We start from the raw sequence: 13,935 nt of genomic DNA, 5'->3' as shown, positions 1-13,935 counted from the left end.
AAAATTTGGTTTTTATGTTCAGCCAGGATGGATTTTGGCTCCTTTCTTTGAATATTACGCTTGGATTTTGTTGAATAGATCTTCCTAAATCCATACGTCTAGTTAGATTTTTTGAAGCACGAACAATTGTTGAGAAAACTGAGTTATATTTGGATAGGGAGAAAGTATCGAAAACAGAACTGTTACGTTTGTGTTATTCCGCTTGATGGTTTATCCGGAATTTATCAATACCCAAAAATCAATTGCTTTGATCCTATTCATCTACATTATTACCAATGTCTTGTTGATAATTCGAGTGTTACACATAATAAAGTCAACATTTGTGGCATTAGTGTCAAAAATCACGGCATCAAAGAAGTATAAGGCTAAACCGGAGGCTAAGAAAAAATTTTAGCGTTTGAAATATACGGTTTAGATATAATGTAAAACGAATTTTAAATGTTTTATTTTTTTTTGGTTTATTTTTTATCCCTCCCCCCCCCCCTCGACTGGTGCGAGCATCGAGTGACAAAATAAAAACTTGTGATTTGTTCCGACCTTATTGTTGGTCTGCAAAAACTATTTCTGACTTCTATTCAAGACATTAATAATTGACTTTTAGAAGTGTCCACATTTGTGTACTATGGGGTTAAGATCAAATTTATGTAGCAACCCGCACTTTACCTCTATTTTTCGAACCGGTTTGAACAAAAAAAAAATTAATGTTTCTATCAAAAAATGATTTACTTTTCCATACGTACCGTTGGATTTGATAAAGAGTCACCAATTACCGGGATAATGATAAAATCCAACATTGCTTTTTGATTCCAACTCCGTCATACGAGTTTCAAATCCAAACACATTGAAACGTTATTGGCTTCACTTCAGCATACGGGTGGTAGAAAAAGGGATTGGCTAGGAGCGCTTCTCTTGTGTTCGAGAAGAATGGATGTACATATTCATATTATGCGTTCTTATAGACTTTGCTTTGTTTAATTTGAACCAAACTATCATACGTTAGTGATTGATTCGTTCATATCGAAACCATTAATATTTTGGCACGATATGACGGAAATAGACGCTTACACCGAAGTAGTGCTCTACCCTAAGTGACTGGATTTCAATACTTTACGGTACCAATTAAGCTCACGGGGACCAAAACGCTTATTTCGTTGCCAAAACACAAATCAATCCTACTCACTGTATCGCGTGCGGACATCCTCATGCTGTGACACCTCATTGACGTCGCTGTAGGTCTGCATCAGGGTTTGCTGCATCACTTTCGGGTCCACGGTAGGCACTTGGCTCATGCGCCCCCGCCGAGACGACCCGCTAGGATTCCAGTTGGAGAACGTCCGTGACACCACGTTGCTTGGATACGGAGCATTGTTCGGTCCTAAACAGTTCGCGCTGTCTGTCAGAGCATTACCGGAGATGTACTTCAGGCTTCCGCTGCCGGAACATTTATCTGTCGAAAGGCTCGGCCACAACGACTGTGATGCCCGTGTAATTTCTATGCAGGTGAGAAGTAACGTAAATATCTGCAAAGAAAGAACGAAAAGTTTGTTAAAATGTGAACATTTAATTAAGACTCTTTTCGATTGTAAGTATATAATGGTTCGAGTGGCCACATACCGGTAGCCTCTTCTGGTGTTGATTGTTAGCAAATGAGAATTGAAATCGGACGACGGAGCTGACTCAGAATTGATTGAACCCAAACAGAAGCCATAAAAGAAATGCAAAAAGAGGCAAGGCGAGAATTGATATGTTGAAATAAATGTTTAAGAGTGCGTGGAGAGAACCGTTTCTTCAAACTGGGTTAACGAGATAAGCGAAAATTTGAATATTGATCTTATGATGACGATGGACTGGTGATGATAATGATGATGGCAGCATCCATCCAGAGTTCGATTACCTCTGTTGTGATGTGAGTGATATAGTCAGTGAAATGGTTGGAATTGAAGGCAATGCCACCGGGTGGCCTACTTTCGGGTCTCTTTCACTGTCGCGTTTCGAAACATATAAAATACGACCGGAATGGAAGGAAGGAAAAAAGAAGCGTGACGGTGTGAATTATTTAGCTGTATCACAAGCCCGATTGTAAATTCCCAAGCCAATTAACTATCTCCGCGACTGAATCTCCCAGAGATTTGTATCACGTGATATGGAGGATTCAACACGCAACGTCGGAAAACAATGGGCGCAATGTAGGTGAAGAAAGAAACTAAAGTGCATCAGAAATTGACGGTAATTTCAAGGTGCAGACAAATTGCAGCTCTTGCAGCCAGTTTTCACGCTCCAGGAGGTGCTCGCTGTAGAGTGGAGTGTGAATTGGCCCTTGAAAAGGATTGATCCGACATGACTGGCAACTGGCATATTGGTATGCATGCACGTTAGCGCTGAAATATGAAGGTACACTGGATGATTTTTCGATTGCCATCAACACGGCAACATATAAAAAAAATTGAATCAACACGTTGAACAAACCATACTGCGACGTAGGGTTATAATATTTTTTAGATGCCAGCGAACGGATTATGTCCTCCTCCACGCCTGTAGATTTCTTCCGATTTATCCCATCGGTGAGTTTATTTTTTTTTCAGATTTCCTACGGAAGTTTCTTCTGACTGCCACCGGAAGATTCTTACGATTTATCCTGGAAGCTGTTTCAAACATCCCCCAGTCTCTGAACGTTTCTTCCGAGACTTGCCCCGAAAGCACTTTCACTGTTCCTGGATGTTTAGCAAGCAACAGATGGTATCACCTGTCGGATTTCTCGCCTCTCTTCATTTTGTTCGCTGTTTTCGATCCACTCGTTACTACAATCGTCTGAAAACTGATGATCCTATTTTCTATTTTTTACAACGGCTTGCTGAGATCTCAGAAATATTTTTTTTTTAGCATCTGCTTCGAAATTGAAAAGCATTCTAACCAATTTATTTTCGACTTTTCAAAAGGGAGTAAACTTAAATCTTTTACATATTTTTAATTTGCTATATAATCTACTAGAACTGCATTGGTATTTCTCACTTTATTTTGTTATTTGTTTGCTGATTATTATTATTTATATATTTATTATTATTTGTATTTATATTTATATATAATTATTTATAGATGTATATTTTTTTATTATTATTTGTATTTGAAATCATATTTAATTATTTATATATTTCTCTCATGCCTACATCACCTTCCCCCCGAAGTTTATTCCAACATCTCTGAAAGTTCTTTCCAACTAAAAAAAAATTCCTCAGCTTCCACTCAGTCGACGGCAGCAGTTGTGTTTTTCGGTATGAATCACGCGGTAATTTGTATTAGGTCTTTTCCCGTACTTTCTTCAGTAGACTGGTCCACAAAAATAAAAGTTCTAATTTTCCACGGGCCACCCTCTAGATTTGTGCCTTTAGGTGAGAAAACCATTCTCTGAAAGTTTAGCTCAATTGGTTGCAGGACGTGCTGACGCTTTTAGTTTGAATATTGTATGGAGAATGTGGATAAAATACATGACAAAATGACACTCAAACACTCTATCGATCATAAAAAAGTGTCCTTATGCTCGCTTTGATTCTGATTTTCAAAACTTATAGTTCAGTTAATGAGTAACAACTTTTCTGAAGATTGCACCATGAATCCAGTTAATTTTTATTGAGATATTCGCTTTTAAATGCATATGAGCATTTTGTATAACATTAAACCAAAAGCGCCAGCCCGTGTAACGTCAAAAAGAGCTGAAACATTCAGATAGTGGTTATCGCACCAAAAGACACGAGCCTGGATGTTGGGCTGTGGAAAATATCAACTTTTATTTTTGGTGGTAATCTAGTTGATACGTTGTCTGTATTTTGATGCAACATTCGAGCAAAATTTACATATAAGTAAAATAGTTAATATCTCCACAATACTAACATGAATCGTGATCTTCAGCAAAATTGTTCCTTATTACGCCACGTGTGCTGATATTCTGAGCTTAATCGAGTTAGCTGAAGGAATGTTATTTCTCCATACATTTTAACCAACATCCCCATATAAATTTTAAAGATCGAAGTAGGTCGCGCTGGAAAGTTGACACGTTTTTAATTTTGCTGCTGATTTTCATTTGGTGATTTTAACTATTTTAATCGTGATTAAACAAACTTCCGACTGTTCAATTAAAAATCAATCAAAATCTCATGGATGGGATTGGATAGATCAGACCATGGCAGATGATAAGTGAAAAAGAAAATGAAAAAAGGAAGCTCCAGGAGCGGTGTTTGTTGGGAGCTGTCTTAGCTGATGGGCAAAGAAGATCTTAAGATCACGATGGTGTGAATCCAGCAGGCTTATAGTGATACCGAGAGATGCCGGACTGTTGCATGTGATGCGTAGCGGTTTTCCTTAATCAAGATCTAAGAAACTTTTCTGAACTGTTTTCGGGAGCTTCAAGGATTATTCGGGTGAGATCCTTCCTTTTTATTTATTTAGTTCGTAACATTATGTTCCATATAAATTTCACTAATACAGTACTAAGAAAACAAATTGAGGAACTCGGCTAGCTTAGTGGCTGCTGCGTTTGCTTACTGTGCATAAGATCGTGGGTTTATTTTCAAATTCCTCCAAAAAAAAACTATCATATGCTTTTGGTTGTATCGCCTGGTTGAGGCGTATCCTGACCTAATACCGTACCCAATACTCCAACTCCATAGTACTTATGAGGGTGTCATTGATTCGGTGGCCTCTCGGTAAATATAGGCACACAAAAAGAAAAGTTCGCGAGTCTTTGTGAGTTTTAGCGAACTTTTCCTGTGGATTGATTAGAGACACGTGTTTTTTCAGTTTCAGAACTAGGGTTCCTTCCTCCTTTTACTTTCCTACGGCCTTTTATTCCATTTTTTTCTTTTCAGAAAGCGAGTAATGGCGCTATAACCATAAGCCATATATGGCTAAGAAAAGAGCTAGTGCTCATGTCCCAACCACTCGAGGAAAATGAAGCATCATTTAACTGTTTTTAGATTAAATGCTCCCAACGACCAATCATTTATAATAACGGAACGTACGGTACGAGATGTCCACGTTTCACCCATTTATTGGATTCTGAAGCATCGCTGCTGCACAGTAGGCCTGGCCGTTTTGATATATTTTGCGCATTTCTGATGTACAAAATATACCAAATAAACAAGAAAAAGGATGGAGGTATATCTATCATTTTCCATGATGCTTTCATGAACTGGCTGTGTTGGTGTTAGATTAGATTAGATTAGACATCCCCATATAAATTTTAAATCAAAAGCACCATCTCTTGTTACACCCGAATGAGCTGAAATTTTCAGAGAGTGGCTTTCTCACGTCTAATGGCCCGTTGAAAAAAAGATTAAAATTCTCCCCCATATAAATGTGGCCCAGTCTATTTCTTCAGCATATGATTTCCCTTACTACAAAAGCAAAGAAGTAATTACGGGAACAAACCTATCAGCTTCACAAATAGAAGTGCGAAACCCACCATGGGCAAAATTGCTAATTTTGTGAAAGCACTGGATGTGGATTCCGTTCAGATGGAAGCAACTTACTGGATCGCGGAGAAAAAAACATTTTCCTTAGAGTTCAATTCTGAAGAATCGATGCTCCATGCATTAATGTTTAACTCGGAAGATTTAATTTTCCATTATGCGAATGGAAAGGCAGTGGAGGTATGTTCAACATTTTCGGGGTTACGTTCAATATTTGCGAGTGTATGATCTTCCATCCGAAGTTACCAAACCCCGATCTAGCACTGGTGTTGGGGAAATACGGTAAAGATAAGCGTGTTATCCGGGTGAAATTCACTGCGGAGTCTGGTTTCAAAATACACACGTAAAAAAGGATCGGAAGGGGAATATATGTTATGAGGGGAATAAGGATATAAATTATTATTATTATTCACGAGACTTATTGTAGTCTTAATAAATGTGTGTATGATCAGGAAAGGCAATTTGATTTGGCGTAAAACCCCGTTTATTTTACAATACAGCACATTACATTACAAAATTGCACATTCTTGGACATCAATTAAAATAAACATAATAAAAAAATGTCAATAGTCAGAGTGTAAAAACAAATAATTGGAGCTGATTCCCATGCAATAAGAAGGGACATCGGATAAATTCCATTTAAATTTTTGGAATTTTGTATGTATAATCTGGGTATGAAATATTTCCAAAGTTCCAGGAAATGTTCACTTGTCAACATAATTCCTATGAATAGTGCAAGTGGTTCATGATTAAGAAGGGTTTTCTCTATTGTAGTACATGTTGCCGAAGTAAATTTTTCTGTTGCCCCACCTTTGGATCATTAAAAGGGAGAGGATCCAAGAAAAATTGAGTAAAATCGGAAAAATTGTTTCGGAATTAATCGTAAATGATTAAAAAATAAATAAAAATATCAATTTTATCACAAAGCAAAATTTGTTCCTGTCCAATTAGCAGAAAGATAACAAAAATCTATTGAATTGTGCACGTGAAAAAGGTTTGTGGTAAAACTAAAATTTGAGAAATGAAAAGAGATGCCTAATTTCACGTTATGTTACTCAAATTTTCCGAAAAAAAAACTGAATATCCAAAATTTTGAAAACTCATTACTCATAAATGAGTCATCATAGAATAAATGATTTTGCATCAAACAATAAATAAATTTTCTCAGGATAGTTGATAAAACTTTTACCAGTAAATGGCAAATGGCAAATGTCATTAGCCAAATATATCCGTAGACCATATAGGTCCACCGTTGTATAATTGGCAATGCACCCGTGTACTGAATGGGAATTGCCCTTAGATTTTTTCGCAAATTTTCTCACACACACACACGTCTCTTACCGATGATATGTGCTTACCTCTCAGTATGTTCAAACTATCTTATAAATAAATGAGTAAAGTAATAGGATAAAGCGATCCCCTCCCTAATAAAAAAAACATACGCGAACGATAACCCAAATGATCGAACTATTCCACAAATGGTTTGGATGATACCCTGAACACGTTTTTAAGCAAAATAACCATATACATTTTATTAGGACTTCCTTATACTACCGATGGATTATGTCTTGTCAGCTAGGGCCAGGAGATGCGAAGGACAGTATTTTGCCTACGCATTCGGGCATCGTAAAAAACACTACTAAAATATTGATTGGGCTTCTAATTAATCATTTTATCGTTCATCAGTACTTATTACCTTGTAAAAACGTAGAAAACTTATTGAAACATTGATTTTTCACATCGAAATTCCAAAACTAGTTAATTTATCTCAATCAACCCTTTGCCCCATTGCACCATATTTAGGGTGAACCATTTAGAAAGTGAGTACTAAAATGCAAAGTACCAAAATCAATGCGAGGTAGATGCGCTCCTCTCTTATTCTAGACCCTCTCTAGACGGAACCTTAATAGTTTATATCAAGATGGAGCGGATAAAGAATGAAGAGGAGGCAAAACGGCTAACGTTGGCAAAGCAAAAACAAATAGAAGAACATAGTGGAGGGGAGGGTAAAACGAACACCCGAAGCATTGTTACTGTTTTATCGACAATTAATGCAGCATTTTACTTGTCATTATTCTTTAGGTTCAACAACAAACATACTTAACGAAACTACTACATACACCAATGTATTAAAAACAGAGATTTAATTTGAATAGCTTGATGCCTCCGAGCTCGAACGATCACGTTGTGTGGGGCATGTAATGTATTGTAACCATGCAATGTCATATAATTTATTGTTTTCACAATAGAATATATGGTAAATGGTAACAATTTTGGTATTATCCGTGTTCTGCAGAGCATGCGTTGGACTTGTAGAATGCTATACATCTTTTATAAAACTTGCAATTTTACTGGTGGGGGGGGGCTAAATCTAGGATAATCTTGAAACAAGGTAAAAATTTGTTGGTTAGGCTTCATCTATGTGGTTCCTAAAATTCTATTCATTATTCCCTATAGTTTGAAGTGCATAAGACTAGAATTCTGAAGCATTGTCATTATCGTCATTGTCATTGCTTAACTTGTTGCTAAGGAATACAATTTTGACTGACAAAAAGGCGTGCCTTTGTAGGGTGCTCTCACCCTTCGAATGGTATAAATAGCTAGAACTTTCATTTAGAATCGATTACTTGCTATGAATGCAAAAACTGACTACTGTATCAATAACGAAAACTTCATCATTTCTCAATAGTGATGGAGTAATACGACATGCACTAAACTAAGGACACGGGATATACTCAATAGATCAAATTACTGGTCATCTTACCCTAAATACTAAGTGAATTATCATACGCAGTGTTTTTTAGATTTCTCCAGATGTGGGCACCAATCGCGTGTTGAACACTCCGAAAATGTGTACTTTAGACAAGTCTACTCATTTGACTCATTTCCACTTGATAAATGGAAAACGCTTCAATACTGAAATCATAATTTGTTGATTGTACATTAGCTGGTATACGAAATTTCCCCAAATTAACGTTCAACATTGTACACAATATATTAATGAATGTAACTTGAACCTGGAGCAATTACCCATGATCGATTGATAAATGAATCAATTTCTCATAATTTTGCCTTTGATTATCAGCAGAAAATTCCACCCAACTTGATTGGCTGCAATCAATGGAATAATTTTCGATCCATGAAAGAAAAACAAACGTCTCGACTCAAGACCTTGATGTAACGTGAATCACGTTCGGAAACTTTGTTTTGCCAACTATTTCGCGCCCCCAGCATATTTCTTCGCCCCCCCGGTTCGTCACCCATCAGGGGATGGAGGGGTCAGTGGTTTTCATTTTCAAATCAAACATTCCTCGGTTTTCACTATCTGTTCAGAAAAGAGCAGAGCAGCTGGCCGGTTCCCATGGATCTGTGAAGCAGATTTGCTACTTGCACTTTTCACCACCATAGGCAGCCCCACGTCTGGACCGGTAGAAATGAAAATGAAAAACACCATAATGTCGAGACCATCTAGAGACAACATGAGCCTCCTCCTCCTCTGCCTCCCCCAACTACGACGACGACGGCGATGGCTACGACGGGATTATGGACTGTCCATTGTTGGTGTTGTGGTGCTGTGTTCGGCGGGGTATGAACGTGCATACAACAGAGGCAGTAAAACGAATCATGCTTTTCATTTTCTACAAAAACGTGTTTCTCGCAATATAGGTAGGTACAGTGATTGTACAAGAAAGAATTTGATGACCTGCTTCTCTGCGTCATGGGCGCATAGTCCACCGGGTGGCATCGAATATCAGACGGGCTTACTCTTTGAGAGCTCTACCATCAGTCGATAAGATACTTATACCTTTCCGAGAGTAATGCAACGGCGGTGACGATGACTCCCCGTTCGTGATGCTGCTTAATCGCGGAGAAAAGGGCTCTCAAAGAGACAGACAGCAGCGGAACGAGAAAATGAAACTCATTGTACTTTATTTTTCTATTTGTTTTTGCTTGGAAAACATTCCGGTATGATAGAGTATTTTTCGCAATTTACAATAATTTATTCATGTGCATGCAAACCGAGCGAAGAAAGTTCTTATTATCGTTATGACTCCGGGGCACCCCGCGCGCGAGAGAAGCACGAACGTATGCTGAATTGCTGTTGGATTGCAGCTTTGGTGACTCGTAGAAAGTTCGTCGCTTCACGGCATGCAAGTTTTTCCTTGCTCCTAATGTCTCGTGTCGTTTGCTTTGCATGCCCCTAGGGTTCATAGACATGCAAGCAGATGATTTACAGTAAAACAATCGAAGCCAACGATACATTGTAGGTATACTAAGATAGGGGAGAACAGTTCATAATGCACCTCTGGAGTAAAATGGCCCCGCGCTGTTTTTCGTTGCTTTTTCATTACTATTTCTGGGATTTTATGTGCCAGACTGATAGTTCAACTGATAGATGAACTAGCAATACTGCTTATTACATTCAGGAATTGACAATCCGAAAGCTATGAAAAACAGCGCGGGGTCATCGCTGAGTGAGTGAGTGTGTGAAAAATCGCTGATTGTGACTCTCATGAAGTGAAATAAACAGGTTTAATATGTCAAACACATTCTTTGCAACCTCTTCTTGTATCCTACTAATTCAAAATATGATCACAGCATCTAATTATTTCATAATTTAAAAAAAAAAACATTGTTTTAGCTGAAATGAGTATTTGCAACCTTGGTAGAAACAAAGGTAAACGTTCGTGGGCAAAGTTGTAGCTCAACTCCTAAATTAACTTAGGGTGGCTCTAAAAAAAACAGTAGTTTTGCTTTTTTCTTAAGTCAAATTTCTCAGTTGTCTTCACATAAGTTTTAGAACTTTTAAAGACGCAAGTTTTGTCGCACATAAATCGTCAATAGAGACATTTTTATTTTAAAAATATGCTGTGTCTAAATGTTAATATCTTTTGTTGGAGCAAACATAATAAATGCATTTTTAAAGCATTCAATATCAAATAAAAAATTAGAGATATGTTAGTTTTATAACTTCTATAAAATCAATTTGACTTTGATCAGTTTTTAAAATATAGTTGAGTATTACTTCTTTATAAAAAGAGATACAGACGATAGCAAAACATGCGTCTCTCGAAAATGACTTTCATGAAAAATTTTAATTAAAAAAGTGAGTGCTACAAAAACTAAATTATTCAGACACACCCTAATTCAATTCATTAAGGGTAAGAGATGAACTAGCCTATGGCTAAAAATCTCTATAATAAGGAAAAAAAAACATTAAGGGGAAGTTTACCGCTTCGAAAAAAATAATTAGGTTTTAATTTTTTTTTAAATTTTCTACAATCACGTGCAAAAACATTTTTTATAAGTCATCATGGTATAAAGTATAAAAACACAAAACATCGACTTTTTGGTTTTGCAGAATATCCATTTTTTCATGATGAGATAAAAAATATATTTTTACATGTAAATTTTCCCAGGAATCTAAGGAAAAAATGGTTTTTTTATTCTTTATAATTTTCCAATATGTTTAGAAAAATATAAACGTACCGAAAAAAAATATTCTCGGGGCGGTAAACTTCTCCTTAATGGTGGGGCGACCCTGGCGTAGTGGTTAGCATCCATACCTTTCACGTCAAAGTCACGAGTTCAAATCTCACCCTCGGACAAGTCTCGAATAACCCAAGAGCGTTAAAATGACTAAAATAAAAAAAATAAATCCCCTACATACATATCATGAGCACACATATAATTTTTTTAACTTGTTTTTAGGGCATCAACTGTAAACAAAATAAATATTTTGTTTCAACTGTAAACAAAATAAATATGAAGACATTTGGTAACGAAATTGCTGAGATATTCTTATTTAAAGATAGTGGTTTGAAAAAACGGGTCCCACGATATCTAATCACTGCTTTGACCAAATCAGTTCATTTTTGGGGTGAAGACTCGTAAAATAGGTCCCGCTCGCAGAAAAAAATTTAAATCTTTGTCATGCACACGGGATACATCTTATGAGTTTTCATCCCAAATTGGTCTATCCAGTCCAGAGATATCGTGGGACCCGTAAATCAAAGTCGATTACCTTTATGCTGATCCATCTTTAGACCTCAATTATTTACAAACAGCAACATGTTAGTATTAGTATTAGTATACACGTATTCGCATTAGCAAACACGTGTATACTAATACTAATACTAACAAGTGTTTACTAATACGAATCGAATTCGACTATTTTTGAAAAATCGTTTTTTTGGTCGATTTTACATATATGTGTCTCCTTAAGTTAATTAAAAATTAGAACGTTTAGAGGTAGAAGAAATATTTCTTCAGCAAAGTAGCTTAAAATTTACTCAGCTATAGCTTTACTGAAAATTATGACTTTATTTAATAAAAAAATTAAAAAAATTAGTTTTTGCATATAATTTAATTTGAGGGCCACCCTAATGTTGACCAGTACCAAAAGAAGGTATTTTTTAATCACAAAAACTCCATTCCTCCAAGCCCTCTGAAAATAATTTTTTGCGTACAACTATTTTAATTATTTTTTTTCATGAAAGTCAGAATTTGCTATGAAAAAATCGTCTGAAAAAAAAAGAAAAAGAAGCTACACCCAATGATATACAGTCAACTCTCAACAACTCGATACTTTCTACAACTCGATGGATTCAGCAATCCCTTAATTTTTGCATGTATCTTACTCTTCATAAGTCGATTCCCCCTGATGATTCATATTTTTGTTGATCTCGAGGCTTTCTGCGACATCCAATTTCCATGGTGTAGATACGGTTCGTAAAATCGTGATGTCCTCCGTCGATAGTTGGTGGTCCTCTGGGAAGATGTGTTCTGCAACCTTTAATTTGAAATCATATGTTAGGCCTTTTTCCTCTTGCTTTTTGGCCTTATTAACCTCCGCTATATGTTCTCTAAATCTAGTTGCTAAAGTTCTCTTGGTTTGTCCTACATATACTTTGTTACAATGATTACAGCTTATTTTATATACACCTGCTTTACCTAAAACATTAACTGGGTCTTTAGTGGATCCTAACAATGATTTCAGCTGGTTGTGTCTACTGGTGAAAACTAAATCTAATCCGAATTGTTTTAACTGTGGTCTTAGCTTACAAGTAATATCTTGATCAAATAGAACGGACACTCGTTTCAATTGTTCAGGTGCTGCGGTGAGGGTTGTAAATAATCTCCTTTGTAGAATTCTCGCTTTTTTATCGATGATTGCCTGGATTGTGGTCTCCTTGTATCCGTTGAGTCTTGCTGTTTCGAAGATGTACTGTAATTCCTTAACCTTTCCTGTGGAAGAGTCTGCATTCGATGAATCATGTGGTGAAAGGCGGTCATTTTCTGCTGGAACGAATGGTTGGAAGTATAGGGGATAACTCTTTTGGTGCTTGTTGGTTTCCTGTAAATTTCGTATTCAAGCGAGGAAGATGATGACGATTCCCTGATGACTAGAAGATCGATAAATGCGAGTTTCCCATCTTTTTCTACCTCGTGAGTGAATTTGATATCCTTTTGAATTCTGTTGATCTCATATAAAATTTGTGGAAAGGCTTCCCGTTTAACTACGCTGAAGATATCGTCAACAAACCTCCACCAACGGTTTGGTAATAGTCCTTTCTCCTTCAGGATTGTCTCCAAGTTGGCCATGAAAAGTTCACACAAGAAGGGGGATAGGGGGTTTCCCATTGGGGCTCCTTTCGTCTGCTTGTAGAAGTTACCTCGGAAAGAGAAGTAGTTCTCTTCCATACAAAGGCGGGTCAGCTTAAGGTACGTCCGAACCTTGTTTCTCCATGCTGCATCCTCTCGTTGTGTTAATAGCCAGTCCTCCAAATGGTTGATCGCTTCCTTGACCGGTACGCTGGGAAAAAGAGCTGTGACGTCGAAAGATACCACAATCTCGTCCTCGTTGATGTCTCCTGAAGATTGTAGTTGCTGGGCGAACTCTTCCCCTATCTGATGTTGATATTGATTTTCTTGGGCGAGCCTTGAGTTACTGGAATCATCGAGAGAAGTCATTGTTTACGAAAGCTGTTACGCCCTAATTCCAGCTCTATCTAGATATCTGCATTAAAGTAAGTCTGCTCTTTGTTATTTTTGCAGTACATGTCATTGATTTTGATTTTTCCAGACATGGGAAGGGCGAAACGATTGGACGATGTCGAAAAGCACTAAATCCGGGTTCTGGCAGATTCTGGATCGTGATATTGCGCGGAAGATCAACAGATCTGAAAAGGTTGTTCGGAATTATCTGAAAAAAATCCGAAGGAATATGGTTTCCAAGGGGCATTCAAAATTGACAGCCACAAAAAAGGACAAATTCGGGCCGAAGCAACGTAAAATCACTTAAGTTGCCGCCAGATTATTACCAAACTCGAGGAGGAATGGTAATTGTATGGGGTGCATTTTCCTACGATGCTATGCTTTCCATCTTGCTTGTTATCCACGAGAATGAACTCGACCACTTTCTGTGAGCTTCTGGAAGAAGTTTTGATTCCGATTTTTCAGCAGGATAACG

At 37.2% G+C, this 13,935-nt stretch overlaps 1 protein-coding gene across 1 annotated transcript in view; it reads right to left on the bottom strand.

Annotated features, from left to right (window-relative positions):
• LOC135698167 (uncharacterized) overlaps nucleotides 1–13,935 on the bottom strand; it is a 106,210-nt gene that overhangs the window by 22,266 nt on the left and 70,009 nt on the right. Inside the window, exon 8 of the mRNA XM_065218097.1 lies at nucleotides 1,181–1,520. Coding sequence (XP_065074169.1) covers nucleotides 1,181–1,520 — 340 coding nt within the window. The remainder of the gene's footprint in view (nucleotides 1–1,180; nucleotides 1,521–13,935) is intronic.

This window comes from Ochlerotatus camptorhynchus, unplaced genomic scaffold (genome assembly GCF_037179485.1).
Source record: "Ochlerotatus camptorhynchus isolate MF236.1 unplaced genomic scaffold, CSIRO-AGI_Acam_v1.1 ptg000002l, whole genome shotgun sequence".
Taxonomy (NCBI): Eukaryota; Metazoa; Arthropoda; class Insecta; order Diptera; family Culicidae; genus Ochlerotatus; species Ochlerotatus camptorhynchus.
The sequence above is the reverse complement of the archived record's forward strand: the minus strand, read 5'-3'. Positions and strand labels throughout refer to the sequence as shown.